We start from the raw sequence: 21,365 nt of genomic DNA, 5'->3' as shown, positions 1-21,365 counted from the left end.
CCTTTATGTCCATGTTGATTGCTATTTAATGCTTTTGGATTGTAGAAAATGATTTTATGAATTGGACATGTGTTTCTCAACTTTTCCCTTGCATTCCCCGTCTAGTGCCTGAACATTGAAAATGATAACCTGGCTGAGGTGAGCACAGTCACGAGCCCTGAAACAAAGCCAGCTGAGATGCACAACAGCTACAGTTACTGCAGCTCATTACCCATGCTGAAAAAAGACTGCAGTCCAGATTTCCTGGATGGTATGGAGGGCACCTTCTCGGGCATTTTGCCACCAGAAGACACCAGCCAGCTGAGTGTGAACTCTTTAAATGACACATCCCCTTCAAACTCTGATTTCTGTGAGGATTTCTACAGCACATTTATTGATACAAAGGTGAACGGTGATGCAGCAGCAACGAACACTATCGGTCAATCTCTGGCAGAGATTCTAAGCGAACCTATTGATCTTTCTGATTTTGCACTGTGTAAAGCTTTTAATGGCAACCACTCAGGGACCAGAGCAGAATGTACCGATTCTGACTCTGGTATTTCACTGAATGCAAGTTCCAGCGTAGCATCGCCGGAACACTCTGTGCAATCATCTGCCGACGCAGATAGGACTCTGGGTTGCAGCGACTCTGACATGGAAGACACGGACAGTGCTCCTGGAAGTAGGCTGCAGAACAGTGCTGGTGTGTACTCTTTGCACCTCCAGGATCAAGTGCTTTCTTCCTTAGGGCCAAGCACTCAAACACCAAGTTTGCCATGTACAGCCACACCAAAGAAAGAACCCCCTCCTGCTCCTGGCCAACCCAAAGCTCCCTTCACAAAAGATAAACCTCCAGGCCGCCTTGATGCTCATCTCACGAGAGATGAGCAAAGAGCAAGAGCTCTGCAGATCCCTTTTCCTGTTGAAAAAATCATCAATCTCCCTGTTGCGGACTTCAGTGAAATGATGTCTAAGGAGCAGTTCAATGAGGCCCAGCTTACACTTATTCGAGATATACGCAGGAGAGGCAAGAACAAAGTGGCTGCTCAAAATTGCCGTAAAAGAAAACTGGAAAATATAGTAGAACTGGAGCATGATTTGAGTAACCTAAAAGATGAGAAAGAGAAATTGCTTAAGGAAAAAGGAGAGCATGACAGAAGCCTTCATCAAATGAAAAAGCAATTAACCACCTTGTACCTCGAGGTCTTCAGCATGCTGCGTGATGAAGATGGAAAGCCTTACTCTCCTAGTGAATATTCATTGCAGCAAACTAGAGATGGCAATGTCTTTCTTGTTCCTAAGAGCAGGCAGTCAGGGACTAAGCTTTGAAGAGCAGTACAGCTGGCTCCTGTTTGCTGGGTTACTAGTTTTGTATCAGTATCATGATAGTTTTTACTGTGAGGTGGAATTCAGAATTAAGTAATATTTGTCAAGTAAGTCTATGCAATGATAATTTTAAAGTTGTTAATTAGTTTATGGAAGATGAAAGTTGAAAATTAGTCAAATGCAGATGGGCATATAGAAAATTTTTAATCTGACTTTATAACAGACATTTCCTTCCTATAGCACCACTTTGACTAGTTTCCATATATATGTAAATATTTAAATATGCCATATTTATATACTGTTCCTATCTATTATATTCATAGATTTGATATATATATATATATATATAAATGATTTTAGCCTTCTGAATGTAATTTCTTGCAAGACAACCAGGATGGCTTCTTATATTTTTTATAAATATTCAATAGTGTTCCCCATTTTTCTTACACATTTATACTTGCTTTATATTTAATATATTAATTTAGTATAAAAGTTGACACTCAGTGTTTGATTTTGCTATATCAGCTCATTAAACTTTTTAAACTCTACTTCATACATTTATGTTCCTAAAGGAGAGAAATCCTTGCTAGTTTTCCAAGGCTAAGTCTTCCTGTAGCATAATTATCACACAGCAGTGTCAGCACTACTAATACTTCATTCAGCTTCATTTTAACCTTTGGAAAGACTGTGTAACACTGCTTCAAGTCTATGCTAAGCACACATTTTTTCTTTTCCTCCTCGAGCACTATTAAATTCATGAGAATTCATGCCTTTTCTCCAAAGGCATTTAGAATCTGTTAAAGCATTGCCAGCATTGTGCCTTTTTCCAGCTAAAATTTCTGTAGGCTTTTGAGCAATTCTCCTAGAAATACACTACTGTGCCTCTGACTTCAATGAATGAGCATCACCTGTCCCTACTGTTACTTTGGTGCTTATGGAAAACTACGTCCACCTGCCCCGTTTGGAAACTCTGCTCAGTGAATTGAAGAGCTTTGTGGAGTTTAAATTATGATTTATAAAATAAAAAATGGGCAAATAAATAGCATGGTTTTCTTTACTACTCAAAGGACTTATTGCATCTGATTGTTTTGTATTTTTTCAATAGAGAAAATGCATAATTTGTAAGACATGTTGATCTGAACATTAAAAACCATCTTCATCCCTCTGTGCAAGTTCTAAAAGTCATGCTTGATCTGAAGTGATTTTTTTCTTACCACTGATGGTCCATATCGTGGGTGGGCACTGGGGGAATGCAAGACACTGCTGCCACTTAAAGCATGAGGACTAATTCATATTTGAAGATGGCAATTTTATAGCATAGGCATCAAGGAGAAAGCACATCCATGGCCCTGGACAGCCAACACTGATACACAGGAACTCTTAAACACAGGCAGGGGCTAATGGCAAAGTACCAAGCACCTAAACCACTCCTGGGTTCCCCTTGCCATTAACTATGCTATCAAATGTCTGTCAGAGAAAATTCTCTCTACAGCTGCTCTATACTTTTAATTACAAATTGGCTATAAAATAGACATCTCAGTAAACTCCTGCCTTGCACTTCCATTTGTTCCTTAATTTGTTCACTAATGTGAAAGCCGAAGGCAAACAGCATCCTTACAGCCTTTGCAGGGACTGCTGTATTTGTACCATCGATTTGTCTAAAAGATAATACTTCTTCCATTACAAAAACAAAAGTGCAACAACAAAAAACCTGCAGTTAACGCAGCAGCCTTGTTTGAATTTCACCAGGTGAAGAATCAGCCTAAAGTAACTTGGTTTGTGACAACTTGAGTTCAGTTTAAACCAGTGTTCTTCACATCAAACCCCTTAATATCATTAAGAAAATCCACATTACTGATATACATAAAAACATCAGATTGCAAACTTTAACCTTCATTTTATTAGTATTATTACTGAGGTACAGGGTATGCTCCCAAATCCGAATGACTAGTGACATTGCCAAGTCAAAAGCCTCACACTACTGACCTCATGCACTGATAAGCTGCCACATAGAGACCATTTGCTTCTTGATTAAAACATCCCAACTTAAAATTATTAATAAAGCTGAAAAGATGGCCTGAACCAAGGGGTTTTGGCTTGTAGTCCCAAGTTAGAAAGATGATCCTGTAAGAAAATGTGTTGCAATAACTCTAGACCACATAAGTGTTCTGCACAGCACTAAAAAAAGGTGATGCCAACGCATTTTATACTGTAAGTCATTTGACAATATACACTTTATTCTGATACAAAATCAAAATATTTTAACAAATTTTAATCCATTATGGACTATACTGAAATTTTAAATTTTCACACTATTTTAACTTGTTTAACCACAAGTTTCAAGATGTCAGCACACTAGCATCATTGCTCTTGAAGTCTTTGCCAGTTATACCATTTTATTCTTTTTCCAATCTTGCGATATTATCTTCTATATGAAGGCCATTTTTTCTTCTGTGGAGATACTGGGATTACTTTAGTTCAGGAAAAGCTAAGAGAGAGAGATGTCAACCTGTAGCACCCACAGCAGAAAAATAATCATCCATCAAATACGTGAATTTCAGTGATACTCAAGATCTTACATGCTCCACACAATTTTAAGATACACACACTTGTCAGAGACCACAGACTGATTTGTGAATATTCCACCTCAGTGTAGACAGTACATGAAAACCATGTTAATGTCTTAAACACAGGAACCAAAGACAGCACATCAATACATCACACACTCCATGCTTGAAAAGATTAGGAACCTTAAGTGTCAAAAGGATATAAAAGTTAAGATGCTGTGTTTAATCTTGGTTTTCTGTAATAACATAGTTACCTCCATCAATCTGGGCTGCTTTTGGTGGAACCCCCTCCTCTACCTGAAGTATCATTTTTGTTTATCAAGTAAATTTCTGTACAACTGTAGCTTAGGGACCAATGCTTTGTTAGTTTTGCATCTTTACAGCCCATCTCCGTTTAAAGCTGCTATTTTCAACAGAAGCCAGTAAACAAAAACATAGCCATGAAATAAAATTCTTAACTCTTTAGAAGTGCCTCTTGGACAGAGATACAATTGACCTTAAGAATGTGTTTATTTTGGTCAGTTATTTCTGAACAGATTTGGCTATAAATAACTGAATTTAAGCAAATTAATCTTAACAAGAGTGTTATAAATCAAACTCTGAAAATAATTCTAACAGTGATTATCTATTTCTATATATGGTGCAAAAAGAGCCATCCAGAGCACACAACAAATCTGCAGCAATGTGGAATCCTCTCATATTAAAGAAAGATACAGCTTTACTCTATACACAGGCCTAGTACCAAGGCAAACTACAAAGTTTTTGTTAAAAATTAATTTTGTAAAACACTTTCAAAATTTTACTGTTAAAAAAATTCCAAACACCACTGGAGGTGCTAGAGCATTTGCCTACCAGAGGGGCAGTGCTGTTGTCCATTACCTGTTGCTGCACAGATGCCTGCGGGAGCTCTGCCAAGCAGAGCAAAAGCAGAGATTTCCCACTTTTAAGCTTAAAAAAGCAAGCTTGTCATCTCAGCAACAAACTGGCACATTACACTAAGGCAACATGACTATTGCAGTTTCAGATTTAGGCTCAACCTTGGCTAAGCACAAACTTGGCTCAATGTTTTTTAAAAAAAACATGCAGTTACGAGATTTTCAATTAAGTAGCTTCTGTTTTTATGAAAATCTCTGTATATTACTTCCAAATTATAGTTAACTGTGTATTACAAAGTCAGGAATTACTTCCTGGGAGTCTACAGGCAGCAGGTAAAAAGTCTTAAGTACTTGAAAGTTTGTGAACGTGCCTCTGCCTCTGATTAGGCAGGTTCCATTTGACTACTTTCACAGCAACTGAAGTATAACCAACACTAAAATAGAAATTGACTTCCTAAGAATGCATAGGCTCAGAAACATATTGGGAAGTTTAAATAGATGCTGAAGTACTTTATAAAACGGACCTGTAATAATCAAAGATGCAGAAAAGGAAATAATATATATTCCAAGACTCAATACATGTTCCAGTCTGTGTAAAATCAAGATTCCATGCATTTTTATTACCATTCCATTTGCCTGTACAAATGCCATTGTAATTTCAGCGGGGTATATGACAGTATTAGCCTCAATTACCCTGCCTGAAAGCACCCAGAATCTGAAAGGGAGCTTTTTGATTTGTACAGGTAAATACATCACCTGGTAAGCCAAGATTCACTGCCTAGGAGGGAAATCCCAGCTTGCACCAATACCCAACTCCCTCCCAGAGCAGGTGCAAGCAGCAGCATCAGGTCACTCGCTGCTGAGAACCGAAGAACCACTTCAGTGTCACTGCCCTTCTGGGTTTCTCTGCGGCACCTCTTTCCACAACGAGGCACACAAAAATTTCCCCCCACCCCAGCACACTCCACAGTAACCAGAACACATTATTTCAAAACATCACACAAGTCTTGTTGACCTCAGACACGAAACAATTTTGTATCTGCCAGGAACAGAAGATTCTTGAATAGGAAATGTGCCAGCAAGCAGCACACATCCAGAACAGGAAACACTGGATAGCATATGCTAGAATATTTGCTGCCTAGTACTTATGGCTTCCCTTGATATTAAGAGACTGTGTCAAAGGAAAGCCTAGAAGGAAATAGGGGTTAACACATTTTACTATACACTACAAATCTTACCCAGTCAGAAACCTTCATTTGAAGAGGATGTGCAAGACATTCCCCATTTTGTCAAGCAGCAGCTTCTCATTCAACCTGAAAATTAAAGAAATTACTCTTACCTTGTTTAAAAACCTCCCACCACTCTTTGTAATTCATGAAAAATTTTAAAGGCAAACCTTACCTATGCTCATTGCCCTTCCTTTCAGGTCTAAATGCTAGACCTATTGATTTTGAGTCAACTCAAGTAGCTATCACTCAAGGAGGTTCCAAAAGGTGAAGAACTCTTGCTAGACTTTCTTCGATATTTCAGCTGTGATAAGCAGATTTAACTAGCCTTGGGAAAGCTGCTCACTATCAGCACAGTATCTTATTCCTTCACTTTTCTGGAAGTTGAAGCTGTTGCTCCTGCTGCCTTGTCATTCTTTAATTAGGCTGACTTCTCCATACTCAATAGGCTGCTGAAGTCCTGTCTTACGAGTCTCCTTAGCAATGTATGGATCAAAGAAGTACATCCTAGGTTCTGTAAAGCTGGCGGATCACTGTCCTCATGGCTTACACTCTTCCACGTCACAAACAACAGCTAAGCTACCCCACCCACCTACAAAGCGGTCACTTACATCCATCTCTTAAAAGGTTGCATACAGATCTTGTTCATAAAGTTTATTATGACACTATTTTTCAAAGTTAACATTGTAGTCACAGTACAGCTACAAGAGGCCCTGTTAAAAAGAACACTGTCAATACATTCTAAAAAAATTTAGAAAATACCAGATCAATTGTCAGAAGGGACATCAACCCCATCCTCCAGTTGTCCCTGCAATCAGATGCAGGACCCAGGTGCAAGTCTTCTAGCATAGTAATGTACAAAGCAAGTCAGAAGTCAGGTGTCTCACTCCCTAGTGAGTTGTGATTTAGTTTCCCACGTTTTCAAACTCCAAATGGGTTGTTTAAAAAAATGCCTTTATTGAAGTACAGCCTCCCCCCCAACCCAAGCCCAAATGAACACGTACAACAGAAGAGTTCACTAAACCACCAATTCTTGCTTTGACTTTTGAGATCTTTCAGAACTCCACAGACAATAAGCAGACTTTGAAATCCATTTTGGAGGCTACCATCTTGACACTGGTTCCTTGTTTTAGCATACTGCAGTCTAAATACACTCAAATAACAGTGTTTAAATAACATATGTTTAATTTTTTTTCAAACAACACACTTATTTTTCTACCACTTCTTAAAAATTATAATTCATTAATATGACTGATTATGCCTTAAGCCATTTCATACATCTTTGCAGATTCACTCCTACACTGGAATTGCATTTACCTTATACTGCACATTGACCCAGAAGTGAAACAGGTGTGAGTAATTCCAATACATATTGCCAAGTGTCTGAGTATTTCTTTTATTGACTGGCTCCCTACTCTTCTGAGTCTGAATTGACAGCAAGCACTGGCCTGGCAATAGTCAAGAGAATTCACATCAGGTGAGGACAGCACAGACTGCAGTGCCTTAATTTGGAGGTCAGAAGTGAGAATGAAGTCCAATTTCTAGCCACATGTACTGGTCAGATTTTCTACTCCGCTGCACCAAATCCAGTTGTAGCACACTATCATTCTACCTGTGGGAACTCGGGACTGTACCCCTCTACGTTGTGGGTGTGCTTCTAGTTGGTAAAATACAACTAGATCATGTTTTATCTTTGAGCTCTCAGCTGAGCACAATGTCTGCCAGGGAAACAGCTCTACTATCTAAGAGCCCATGGGGAATGGGTTTTTGGAGCACATTACCTGGGACTGTCAGTGATTACACCTGTGCTACCCTTGGCTCTCAGTCAGAAGCATGTGTCCAGAAAATTGCCTAGGGTGCATGCAAGAAAGTATATAGCCAATAAATTATTGAGGAACACACCTATTACTCTCACTATGACACCTCATTTAATTGAAACAGTGCAGTCTGGTGCGAGGGAGAAGGAAATGGGGACAAAGGGGATGAAAATTCCAAGCCACCCTCCCCGAAGTATAGTTTTATTGAAACAGAATCATTGTATATCCCAAGGAAACAGGCACTTGATTCCCCCCACCTTAACTTCTCGGGAATTACAATAAATATAAAGGTAAAAAGCAAATTTTTCTCTCCACCCAAGACTTAAACAACTTCAGTTATCCCTTACACATCTCAAATGAGACGGGAGACAGCTTTTGTGTGTCTAAAGTTGGTCTTGTTAAAATATTTATCATGCCTTATTTTCTTGAAGCGCTAGTACTAATACAGAACTACAAATTAAAAAAAATATGCACAAACCAAAAAGTAATTTGAAATTTTCATTAAGATAAAGCTTAGTTCTATGATTCACAAACACTAATTTGAGTAACTCAAATCCTAGTTATACATCTAAACAAACTATAATGCAACATACAGATGTTTTCCCTCTGTATGCCTATGTAACTCATGTCAGCGACAGTTACGTATATACACTGAGACTAGACCCCTTAAGACTGCAAATCAATAGGTGTTTCTATTGTTAACTTTAAATTAATACAAAATAGTAATTGAGAAACGCATTTATCTTCTCTATTAACTAACAAGGAAACACCCTAAACTACATTTCAGTTCTGTTATAGAGTTCTCTGTACTAAATGTGGAAAAACTGAACTACACAAATATTGAAAAGTTAAAAACTCATTGATTTGTTTATTCCTGGTACCACTACCACAATTTACAGGGCAATATACCTGATGTAATGGGAAAATAAAAAGAAAAAAGAAAGACAAAGCTACAACAGAGAAAGACCTCAGGAATGTACATCTAATCGACACTACATTGCATGAATCAATAGCTGCACTTTTTGCAAACTGTGGCTATGACAGTCCTGATCAAGAAGGGTTTTCCTGTTTAAGCTGCAGTAACTTTTCTGACTATGGATCATCGTTCCTTCTGTGGCAGATTTTACAGTTCCTCTAATTCATTTGGGACGACTGTCTCAAAGTAACCTGCAGCTTTCCTGACAACTCCTCGCTCTCTCTCCTGCTAAGAACTGTAGCCTGTTGAATACAGGATAAGAAAATTATTACTCTCAGTGAACAGTTGTACATTATTAATCATCATTATAAATATGGATTACACCTACCCTTTTTCTGGTAGCATTTTTAGAATCTTCTACCACCATAACCCCCACTTCCACTTCCAGATCCATAACCACCTAAAAAACAGTGTCTATAATGAAGTACATGAACAACAACAGATTTAAACTCAAAAATATTTTCTGTACAAAATCATACTTACCACCATAGGGACTGCCTGAACTTCTGCCACCAAAGCTGCCACCACCTTTCATGGGACCATAGTTAGACTGCTGTTGTCCACTGTAATTGCCAAAGTCATTGTAGTTTCCACTTCCACCATAATTACCTAAAACAAGTAATTTATAAAGCCATGTTTGTTTAACACTTAGGACACAAAACTTGCCAAATTCCAATATCCAATGTAAAAATAAATTGTAGTAGTTTAGAACAATTCAAAATTAAATTCATCTATTTTGATGCTACCTCTATGCAAAATACACGTGTAACAGAAAACCCGGTATTTTTACTTTCAGAAATTGGCATTGAAGATGAAACACATTGTGTATCATAAGCACATTTGAGTAGGCAATTTGATGTTAACCCAATAGGCCAAATTAAGGCCCCCAAATTCAGAAAACCCCGAGTTTCACCATTATTCTTCTACTGCACAGCTTTGCATGTATGACAGTAGTGTAAACGACAATTTAGTTGCACCAAAAAAATGACAGAACTGTAATGGACAAGCTCCATACATGTATCAGAGAGTACAGTAAGATATACGGTTTTTGCAGCTTAACTCCCCAAACTGGGGGCAAACAATAAAAAAAGCTTATAAAAATCTGTGTTTGCAGTCCTCACAAAGGAGGATGTAATCTACACATTGTAAACTGGTATCCAAGGACAACATACTTGAAATGCTCAAACCCATTAAAATTCCTGTACTCTGCCTCCACACACAGATTTATAGCCAAAGCTTTTTGAAAAAAATACATCACTGGCAAAACAAAGTTGTAGTTTATCAAAGCTAATCTCCATGAAAAAGAACTTTCCTTATGCAACATGGCCTTTTACATTAAAACTCTGACATACAAACTCGTTTTATGAATTACCGTATTTCAGGCATTGTGAAATGAAACCTAAGAACCATGGACGGTGAATTAAAGCTGGAATCTTACCACCACCAAAATTTCCTCCTTCATTGTAGCCATCATATCCTCCTCCTCCACCTCCGTATCCACCACCTGGGTTTCCATATCCTGGTCCTCCACCACCACCATAACCTCCTCTGCTGCCATAGCCAGGACCACCTCCATAGTTGCCACCTTTAAATAAAAGAAAAGTCAAACTTAACACACCACAGCTAAATAATGGTAAAGAAAGATCCACTTAACAAAATAACCCAAACCAACACTCTTGCCCAATAAAAATGTCCTACAGCACTTTTCCTGTATTATACTCATTGTGGTTGCATAATTTATCTAAAATATTTAATTGAGAAAAAACCCCATGCTTATGAAACCAAGACCTAAGTAATTAATTACTTAATGCTACTTCCCTCCATCCCTTTTTGCATTCTGGTAAACTGCATTTTTTAGTCTTTTGGTAATTGATGTATTTCTCTTCAGATGCATTTTGGATACTCATCCTAACTGCATCATGAAAAAGATACCACTGAATCACAAGAAGTCGTAAGAGTTTACTGAAAACACTGTATACTCCTTTATTCAGTTTTAGTTATCTCAACTGATAGCAGAGTCTCCGTTTAGTTCTCAATAATAAGCAGCTTCTTCATGACCTTATGAGATTTTTTTAAAGGGTAAATATAGGCGAGTATATATATAATTCTCCCCATCATTTTGTGGGGAGAACAAAAAAAAAGTTAACTCTTCACATATCTACACTGCAGCCATTTCATTTTCATTATTGCTATTATCACATTATCACCAAAACAGACTTCGTTTCCAAGGTGAAGGCAAGACTTACAGCTGGTTCTAATATTGGGGGAGAAGGAAGTGAACAATACACTTACCATCACCAAATCCATTGTATCCGTCACCACCCCCAAAGCTTCCTCTGCTCCCACCACCGCCACCACCACCCCCATAGCCTCCTAGAACACAAAACAGATGAGAATGTTTTCCTGAACAAACATTTTAAGTGTTTAATCCAACTGACACAGGAAATAAAGAAAAACCCAGCAAAAAAAAAACCCAACCAAAATGCAAATCACATTCTGTAATGATATTCCAGCCACTTACCTCTCCCACCAAAGTTTCCTCCTCGGCCAAAATTCCCTCCACCGCCTCCGAAGTTTCCACGGCCCATAAAGTTGCCTGAGCCACCCCCACGACCTACGAAATATTTCACTTGAATTACATTAATTGAAAACCTGTTACACTAAATAGCTATGCACAACTACAACTCACCTCTCTGAGAGCTAGCAGTCTGCATCTCTTGTTTTGAGAGTGCTTTTTTCACTTCACAGTTGTGTCCATTTATAGTATGGTATTTCTGAACTACAGAAAATAGTGAAAAAGGAAAGTTAGAAATCACACCACTGCAATATGCTGTGAAACTCTCATAGAAAGTTACTATAAGGCATGTGCACACTTTGAAAAGTAACATGAAATCAACCCCATCTGAAATCTTTACACTTTATCCCTTAAATAATTTCTGATTAAAGAGCTTACATACCAACAATTTTATCAACTGTATCATGATCATCAAAAGTAACAAAAGCGAAGCCTCTCTTCTTTCCACTCTGCCTGTCTTCCATGACCTCGATGGTTTCAATCTTCCCATATTTTTCAAAGTATTCCCTTAGATTATATTCTTCTGTATCTTCTTTAATTCCACCAACAAATATTTTCTTTACTGTGAGGTGTGCCCCAGGCTTTACAGAATCCTGCAATGCCAAAAATGACGTTCAGTGCTTCAAACAGTAGGTAAAGATTAGGATATGTGCTTAACAGGAACACTAACTCACCTCCCTGGAAACTGCTCTCTTTGGTTCAACCACGCGTCCATCAACCTTATGTGGTCGAGCGCTCATGGCAGCATCCACCTCCTCCACACAGGAGTAAGTCACAAAGCCAAAGCCTCTGGAACGTTTTGTTTGTGGGTCTCTCATCACCTGCAAACACACAAGGAGGCACTCAGTATTTCTATGCTACTTTATGTACCTAACCCTTTCGAAAGCACGAACTAGTAACAGAGACTTTACCACACAATCCGTGAGTGTGCCCCATTTCTCAAAGTGCTCTCTCAAGCTATCATCTGTTGTTTCAAAGCTCAGACCTCCAATGAACAGCTTTCTCAACTGCTCCGGCTCCTTTGGCTCATGGCCCTACAAAAAGAAAAAATCAAAAACATATTTTGAATACAAATCACAGAATTAAAATTTCAGTGAATTATTAGAAATTATCTGTGCACATTATAACTACAAATAGGTGAAATACATTTACATAAAAACAATGACTTCTAATGGGTTTAGACAGCAGAATAGCAAACACTTAATGAGGTGTGATTTTAATCAAAACACTAACAACTTAAAGAGTGCTAAATGCAAACAGTAAAGGGATTTCAACATACTAAGTAACTTAGTTGCTCCCCACTACCCTCAAGTGCATTCATTCTGTGCCTAACTTTGAGCAGCAGTTAGCACTGTAGGAACTGGGGATGAAGCACTGCTAGATAAAGGGAAGTTCTAATGTTTTATGAAGCATAAATATGCAGAACTACAAAAAATTTATGGATGCAGTATACAAGGAAAAAAGGTTCCTGCTCAGGCTGAGTGTCTACTCTTTGGGGAGGTCCATTTTGAAAGGCTACCTTTATACATTTTTATGAAATGTATCAATATTAAATTTCTTCAAATATAAATTTTGTACTTTGACAATTCTGTTACTGGAGTACCTGCAAGCAAGATAGTGTAAATATATATGTGGATTTTAGTGTTATAGGAGATACCTCTCAAATGTGAGATGACATGGACCTATGTCTTACAAGAAAATGCTCTAGCAACTCATCAATGACCAGTAGTGGGTACAACTACTGGAATAAGACTGGTAACTTAGCAAGCATCACAGAATAACCAAGTTTTAATAGCTTTTGGTAACACAGCATTTATATGACCAGTCAAATTTTAAGAGGTGCAAATTTGCAGATCCCAGTCTTCTATCAAATGACTGAAATGGGCTTAAGAGTACTACTGTGTTTCTGCTCTGTTTCAGTGCTGCACTTTTTTACTAGACAGGGAATTTCCCTGCATGTTAGACGTGGAGTTCACAAAAAATTGTTTCACAACTGCCGTTGTCAGAGAAGTCTTACCAGACTTCTCTCTCTGTTTAAAAGCAACCAGGTTAAAATCTCACTTAGCAATTTACTTCTGTGCATGTAAAACACTCCACGAAGTGCTGGCCAGCTATGCTGTGTATGACTTCAGTTCTGCAGCATCAATGTTCAACAGGCTTCACTGTTTCTGCTGCAGTCCATTAAACCAGACTAGATGCAGCATTATCCTGATGTGAACTACATAAAAATAACCAGACTTCTATCTGTAGACATTCTGCTTCAAATCTGAAGTGGTTTAACCTCTGCCACACTGCTAAGGCTTAAGCCCCTCTGAATGAGAATTTTTGTATTATATAGTGCTTTAGCAAACCATTGGCTTATAATACTTAGGCTGTACTACAGCAAACAGTAACCAAGATTATGAAAAGCTGTCTGCGAAGTAAATCCCTGCCCTTACACCTGCTGAATATTGCTAGAAAGCAGCCCACTATTCTTGGTAACAGACTTCTATTTAAGGCTTTGTTACCTCAGGATCATCATATAAATCAGTAATAGTCAATGGTCCCATGACTACAAAGTAAGCCTTCTAGCGTCTTCCAAATTGACCCAGCTACAAAAGCATTAAAAAAATCTCCCTTCTCACTACTTTGAAACTTAAAATTTTATAGGATTACACATACTGCATATGGAAACTGCTTTAGGTCAAACGTTATCTGTTGCTAATTCCAATTTTTAAAATCTAACAATTTTTGGTTGGGTTATGTTAAAGCTGGGAACACTAAGCGTTTCAAACTCTTCTACGCATATTGAAAGGCATTTATTATGTGAAACTGAAGATTACACACCTCCAAAATCAAAAACGTACGTAAGAAAAAAACGGACAGACTATTTACAGTTCCCTGATATTATTCAACACTATTAGAGTGTCCAGCTAAGAAACTCAGAATGCTTTTATTTTAAAAGAATAACCCAATAATTTTTCAGGTAAGGAAACGTTCTTTTCTGCTGATTGTTATTTTGTGCACGAGAACTGCTATTCTCATACAGCACAAAGAACACCGGCTGTTACAGCTTCTCTGTTCTACTGAACAAGAATTATCCTTAGGACACATACATGTTATAGGAACACTGCAAAAAACAGAAGGCAGTATTCTCTTGGAGAATTACGGAATTGTTTTTTTTAGGCAGTTTGTTTTCACTGGGGTTTTCAGAGTGCTGTTCTCTATCACACAAGACTGTTTCTCAGTTGTTCTGCTTCAAGTTTTTTCTAACAGCACTCTTCCCTGCACAGAAAATCCTGCAGATCACGTATCTCCCTCAGTGTAACTTCCACCCTGCTCTATCACAATCGGGCTGCCTCCTGCTCAGCTGGCACGCCACAAGCACACGCACACGCCATTTTGCAGCACTCCTATGGAAGGAGTTGGGGAGAGCAGCTGCAAGCCCATCCAGCCTGCCTTTAGTCGGCAAGACACTATTTCTCCCCCTAAGCTGTCACAGAGGGGCTTCCAGACACATTACACAGCTCTGTGGAGGCGGAAAACCTTCCTTCTGCCCCGACTTTGGCCTTCCCCCGCTCAAAGCCCGAGTGCTGCGCGGGCCCGACCGCCTCCATTTTGTGCTGAGCCGCGGCCGCCGCGCCGCCAATATGGAGCCGGGGCGGGGCGCGCGGCCAGCGCCGCAGTGGCGCCATGGGCGGGGCCCGGCCCGCAGGGGCCCTCCGCCCGCCCCCTGCCGCCGGCGGAACCACACCGCTGCCTCCCGGGCCCTACCGAATCCCTGAGGGCGGGCGGGGGGGTGGAGGATGGCAGCTAGGACCCCCTGGGATTGCTGCTAAAATCCTCCTCTTTTGCAGAAATCCTGACACCTTTTGAGACAATGCTGCTTCAGATACATACTGCTTCCATCCTGAGGTTGCCATCAAGTGAAATTTCTTATGGCAAGGATTTTGAATGATCAGCCTTTTGGAGCTGCAGTATTTCTCTCTAGAAACAGTTTTCAGGTGGAGCTCTCCCATGCATTCTACCTCTGAGCAGCAGCAAATGTCCACAAAATGCCTGTCACCAAACCTACACTCACTCAGTCACGGCTGAACCTGAGACCACCCTGTCCCCAGACAGTACAATCCTAGACTGCCTTCTGAAATGGGAAAGCTTACAGGCCACTGGGACCTCAGCAACAATCCCTGAGAAACTTATTCTCTAGAAACTACAGTTTTTAAGATCACTGCAGGGCAATATACTTTGGTGAACTACAAGAGCTTATTTAGTATGCAGCTGATCGACCCTGTTACACTCAATTCAAAGTCTGAATGAGTTTCAAAATTCCTTCCAAAAGAGCTTTACACGCTGTACTTCAATACAAAATAACCGTACACTACCAGACACATGCAATTCGGACAAAGTTTGTTCGTAATTCAAGTGTATAGGCCCTCCCACATTGCAGTAGCGTAATCATTCCAGAAAAAGTTGGTTTAACTAGCTAAAATATTCAGGCAACCTGAAAAGTAATGTTAGAAAGCAAACAAATCCAAGTAAACAAATATAAAATGTCTCAGTTATAAGCTATATAAGCATGTTTAATACCCTTTTTGCTGACCTTAAAATTATTTTCTGAAGGGTATCAAGCACTTTTCCCCCCTCCCACTTCCACACCCTGCCCCAAAAGTAACTAGCTCCCATCCTCCCAAAAACAGCCCCAACATCTTCTCTATACTACGCACCTTATTCAGTCTACGGTATTTCTGCTAGAAGCAAAAGAAAACAGTTATTTTTACTTAGTACAGCTCGCTTTCATTTGCAGTGACTATCAGGCAACCATTTTACTTAAAAAAAAAAAAATAAATAAAAAAAAAGAAAACAGGAACCTGTCTTCATTCCCACTAAAAACAGGACTTTTGAAGGTAGAAGTAATCAAGTTCCTGCTGATACTCTGAGGATACATGATTTTAATAATTCCACCTTGCTTTAATCAGAAACATGTATTTAATCAATTCTGTTATAACAGAAAGCTAGACAAGAAAAATTTCCCCATTATACTTAACACCCCACCCCTTAAAACTGTAAGTAATAAACTGCAATTTAAAGTTACTACTCCACTAATACGGGGATGAAGAAGGCAGAAAAAAAAAGATATTAATATATCAGATAGAAATGGTTAACTTGGGTTTTTTTCATCTTTTCCCCTTAAAACTATTTTATTTTTAATAAAAATCCCATCCTCTCACCTGTGAGGATCGTCTTCCTTTCCTCTTGTAGTCTTCCACTTCTCTCTCTTCCTTAATAGCAGCCATTTTGGAAGGGAACTCTAACTCGGCCTTTCTTTTAGATCTAGGAAACCTAGAAAACAGGTTGGATAAGTCAGTACTTACCCCAGTTCCCGTGACACAGGGCTTTCTCTGGCTGCAACACACAGGTGTAGCTTTGCAGGAAGAAACAGGTCAAAGTAGAAAAAACATCTTAGAAGTATTTAAAAGGGTAGGATAAAAACCCTCAGGCTACATAGCTAACAATTGAAAAGAGCTGTAAAAGAAACATCTGCTATCCCAGTCACAACTCACTATAGAAACTAATGCTAAAATCTGTATCAAACCTTTATATATTACTGTCTGACTGAACTATTGCAAATACAACTGATACACAGCAAGCAAATTCCACCTTCAATACCCAAACTCACTATGTAAATTCTGCTTCTTTGGATTTTCAAGCTCCAAAACATGTAACTTTTTGCAGATATTGCTTATTAAAACTTTTGGATTACTACCTCTTGTAGTCACCTATTCAGCAGCGTGGAACACTAGAGGATGTCTTGGTATAGTTCCTCTATTAAAAAATACTTTCCACTAGGAATAGTGCAAGAACCCTTACTGATGCTAACTTGCAGCATCAAGAACTGCTGATCCTCGGGAGTCTACAGCAGTAGGCAACTGCATTACTTTTGCCTCCATATTATATATTACAGCCCTGTGCTATGTAATGTATGCCCCATTACAAATAGGAATCTTTTACGAGTTAAGATCAGTGAATAAACCCATACCTACACAAACAAAAAAATTCATGTTTCCTTTGACCTTTTTTCTATAAAACTTTCTAGGATCCTTCAGTTAGTCCTAATGCATTCATTTATCTCTGGCCAATATTCATTACTACTTCGGATGTTCCTTGAAGCTTTATTACAGTAGCCAAAATACAGTACTGTTAACTACATAAATACTTCAGTAAAACTGTACTTGTGCTGCATTTAAAAGCATAGATATTTACAAGATTAGGTATACTTCTGTGAGAGGTTTTTTTGTTTGGGTTGTATGGTTTTTTTAAACGTTTTCTTCCTGCAAATTTTGTTCCTGCATATGGAGAAGCAGGCAGGTTTCTACTATTGAGTAAATATATACTGTTATTCTAAGTGGATATTCTTACACATAACTTCATGTTAAAATCCAGCTTCAAATAAACTCAACTGTGAAATGATGAGTATCACGATTTAATGCATTAACAATTTTAAAGGTTTTATTAAGTAAGATCAAAGTGTTTGTATTATCTTCAGTTCCTCACCATACAATGTTAAACCTGTTCTTGAAATCCTTTAAATCAAACATCAGTTTGACTTAAGAGGCATTAGGATATCAAGTACGTCAAGAAGTCATGTAAGGGAGGTATGAAACAGAACATTAACATTTTAAGGGCTTTCTACAAACTAGCTGTATAGCAAAATAAAGCTTTAGGAATTGTTAGGGAGCAAAGGAGTAAGCTTATTTAAGTATCTTTTCAAGTAACAGTATGAATCCCTTTCTGAAGCTGTTTTCCCGAGTCATGTGCAGCTTTCCCCAGCGAGGCTCCACACTGACCAACATAAAGCTCCTGGGCATGATCTCTGCCCCAACGGCCTCTGAAGGCCTTGAGGGCTAAAAAGGAGTCGTCTTCTTGCTAATGCACGCCATCAACTCATGTGGAACACAGCCCTGCTCAGTCCTATTCCTATTCTGCCTTACAGAATGTTAAGGCTGACAGCACCAAAGTTTTTACTTCTTGTCACCAACAGAATACCCTATTCAACTCTGAATAAAAATACTCAGAATACTTTCGTTATTAAACACTAGTTAAACTAGCACTGAGCAATCATATACTGCAACCTAACTACAGAACTTAATGCAGTCTCCAATGAAGGTTTTAAATCATGATACAGAAGTCACCAGGACATGTCTCATTACTCACAACGCTGCTGTGTCTCTTACAGGAGAGAAGGTAACAGAAACAAACCAGACATCTGCAAGATGGAAGTTCACCTCTCCAATCAGAGAATACTATGGAAATGCACTGGTCTTTTCTGTAAGCAACTGAAGCTGGGACCTTAAGTGCATACAAAAGGGTGTTTTACCAAATCTAAAGTCAAAGCAGGAAAAAAACGGATTCTTTTAAAGTGTGTTGGTAGTGTATTCCAAACACCAACAGGAACACGTGTCTGAGAAAAAATCCGAAGTATTAACTGAGTGATGTGTGTGAATACCTGATGTTAACACATCAGGTTCCCAAGCTTTACTGAACCACTTTCCAATGCTTTGAACGCATCATCCCTCTCAGTTATTAAACCCCAAAGCAGCTAAAACAATTGTTTACATGAAAAAGTTATTTTTAGCTGTTTTGGTTAAGGGATCCAGTTTCTCCTGGTTTTAATGTAGGAACAGAAACTAGTGTGAGCTGTTGGTTTCTCAGATCTTAATTTTTAAGGTTTCAGCTTTCAGTGGAAAGAGTAAAGATAAAAAAATCACACACACACAAAAAAAAAAAAACCACCCAAAAAAACCCCACTATTTTTACTTGCTAAATTCTAAAACACTTTAGCCGAAAGCCTTAGGTTTTGAGGAAAGGAAAGCAAGGGCAGAATATCATAACTGTTTCCTTCCTGGTAAGGCGAGGATGATTTCTCCAGATTTGTGCAGACTGCTTCATGCTTCTCACCAGGACCACGGCAGAATGCCACCGAATGTCCTGGGTCTTTTGTGCGTGCAATTGTGGGCGCAGAGGAGCGTATTCTAATTTTCCTTCCCCCACCTCCCCGGGCAGCAAAGGCTCCCGGCACGTTTTAACTTCCTCTGGGCAGGGGTAAGACATATTAGGAAAGTTCTACAACGTGTTGCTGCGAGATGCAGCGTACCTGCAGTAAACGATTTTGATGATTCTGAAGTCTGTTTCGAGAAAACTGAGTGTGTAGAAAGTGTGTTAAAGAATATCCCTGCCGCACTACTCCGGGTAGCTTACGCTGGAGGGGGGAGGGCCGGGGAGGGAAGGGGGAAAGGAACACAGGGAGGACAGAACAATGACGCACGCACGTGTAGGGCTCGCCTTGCCCTACTGCTGCCCGAACGCGCGCCCGTGTGTTTCGCTGTCCCCAGCACTGCTGCGAAGGGCTCTGCTGCCCACAGCCCTGCCGAGGCCCGGGCCGCTCTCACCCACGCGCCGGAGCGCTGCGAAATGGCGGCCGCAGCCCGCGGGGCGGAAGCGCCGCCTCTCCCGCTCGCTCTCTTCCTGCCCGCGCCGCCATTGCGGAGGAACGCGGCGTGTCGCAGGCGAAAGCGGCTCTGGAGCGCGGCAGGGACGCCACAAGGAGGCGGCGGCCGCGGGAGCTGCAAGGGGCTCCATTACATGTTGCCGCCGACCACCCCGTTCCCGCCGCGCTTTCCCGGCAGCAGGCTCGGGCGGAATTCAAGCCGCCCCAGCTCCGCGCGGCAGGAGCCGCCTCGCTTCCGCCGCCGGCTCGGCCGATAGCGGCGAGCCCCGTGCGCAGTTACCTCCATTTTGTGCCCGGGCTCGGCCAGCGCAGCGCCAATATGGAGCCGGGCGGGAGAGGAGGGGGCGGGTCACGTGGCGGCAAGGCGGGCTCGGGGCGGCGCGCGCGCTGCGGCCGTTACCGCTTTTCTTCTCAGGGCCCGCCGCCCATCCCCCCCCTCGGCTCTTCCCCCCCCCCGTCCGCGCGGCGCCTTCCCCGTCAGGACAGAAAAGGGTCGGGAGCCAAGGAAGGTGGGGAGAGGGAATGTGCGGAGAAGGGTGGGGAGGCGAGGAAAGAGAAGATATCACCGTGCCGGCGTTCAGCGACAGCGCCTTCCCGCCCTCGTCGGTCCCACGCCGACCGCCGGCCCCGCGCACAAACCGCCGCCCGCTGTGGGGTTGGCGGCGCCGGCGCAGCCGCGACGGGCGCGCGGGGCGGCCCCGCCTCCCCACACCGGGGCCGCCCCCGCCCCGCCCCCGCCGCCCGGGCCCCGAGAGGGGGCGCTGCGCTGCGCTGGGCGTCCGCGGGCGCTTGCTAGGAGAGAAAAGAACGCAGGGCCTTCTGAGAGAAGCTATTTGTCTCTAGTTACTGTTTTACGCTGAAAATGCTGCAAGGGGGCAGCTGAAGATTGGTTCTGCGGAGCTCGTTCAGCGCTCACCCTCGGAACTGAGCGTAGCTTAGTCAGTTTCCGGATAAATACCAAACAAGTCCAAGCAGTAAGTTTCACGAACTTCCCCATTGAGAGGCATTGCCTTTGAATGGCGCTTGTCATCATAAACTAGCATAGAGAGTTCAGGATGAAGAGTATTCTGCGAGAATTTCGTATAGAAAGAAGGATCGTTAGGCACATACGTTAAAAATGTTTCCTTACCAAAATAATGGCGTCAGGAAAAGCAGTGTTATAAAAATTTACTGTTAAAGTAGCCCACCACATCAAGGTTTCCTCAGTCTCGGTTATCCTCTCACTAGTACCAGTATCTATTTTAGTACGATGACCTGACCTTAACAGGAGTTGGCACTTACTCATTTAAAAATATCCTCATCCTGTGTAAAAGAGTAAGACACTTGATGAGGTTTTGCTGATCACTGGAAAATTTAGTATTAGCTATTACTTTAATTTCTTTATTTTATCCTGATGTTTCTAAAAAAATATATGTAATCATCCATACAAAAGTTTCCAAACCTGTTTGATTAACTAAACATAATAATCCTACTGCATAGAGAAATTCCCAACGGATCTAGAAATTCTCACTGCTGTCATGTACAAGGATTGAAACAAGT

At 40.7% G+C, this 21,365-nt stretch overlaps 2 protein-coding genes across 12 annotated transcripts in view; one reads left to right on the top strand and one right to left on the bottom strand.

Moving 5' to 3' along the window:
• The window catches only part of NFE2L2 (NFE2 like bZIP transcription factor 2), a 48,584-nt gene extending 46,098 nt beyond the window's left edge, over positions 1–2,486 (top strand). For all 4 annotated transcript variants that reach the window (XM_021552381.3, XM_021552385.3, XM_021552379.3 and 1 more), the window contains one exon: positions 106–2,486. In XM_021552381.3, the coding sequence (XP_021408056.1) occupies positions 106–1,308 (1,203 nt within the window). In that variant the 3' untranslated portion in view covers positions 1,309–2,486. The remainder of the gene's footprint in view (positions 1–105) is intronic.
• Positions 2,487–3,182: 696 nt separating this feature from the next.
• On the bottom strand, positions 3,183–20,514 carry HNRNPA3 (heterogeneous nuclear ribonucleoprotein A3). Of its 8 annotated transcripts, none has more exons than XR_002467471.2 (14): positions 20,393–20,504; positions 16,549–16,660; positions 16,045–16,068; positions 12,253–12,375; positions 12,016–12,162; positions 11,724–11,934; positions 11,456–11,545; positions 11,288–11,395; positions 11,059–11,139; positions 10,205–10,351; positions 9,250–9,375; positions 9,095–9,166; positions 5,986–6,060; positions 3,183–3,814 (listed from the first exon to the last, which is right to left on the bottom strand). XR_002467471.2 is itself a non-coding variant. In XM_021552388.3 (13 exons), the coding sequence occupies exons 2-12, from the start codon at positions 16,612–16,614 to the stop codon at positions 9,114–9,116; spliced, it is 1,176 nt and encodes a 391-aa protein (XP_021408063.1). In that variant the 5' UTR covers positions 16,615–16,660; positions 20,398–20,514; the 3' UTR covers positions 8,164–9,008; positions 9,095–9,113. The 8 variants fall into 8 exon arrangements, 6 of the variants coding, with proteins under 6 accessions (XP_021408063.1, XP_021408061.1, XP_021408065.1 ...); XR_002467470.2 differs by having other exon boundaries at positions 3,183–3,793; XM_021552388.3 differs by lacking the exons at positions 3,183–3,814; positions 5,986–6,060 and adding an exon at positions 8,164–9,008 and having other exon boundaries at positions 20,398–20,514.
• Positions 20,515–21,365: the final 851 nt, after the last annotated feature.

The sequence above is a fragment of the Lonchura striata genome, chromosome 8 (genome assembly GCF_046129695.1).
Source record: "Lonchura striata isolate bLonStr1 chromosome 8, bLonStr1.mat, whole genome shotgun sequence".
In the NCBI taxonomy this organism is placed as follows: domain Eukaryota; kingdom Metazoa; phylum Chordata; class Aves; order Passeriformes; family Estrildidae; genus Lonchura; species Lonchura striata.
This window is presented reverse-complemented; position numbering and strand designations above follow the sequence as displayed.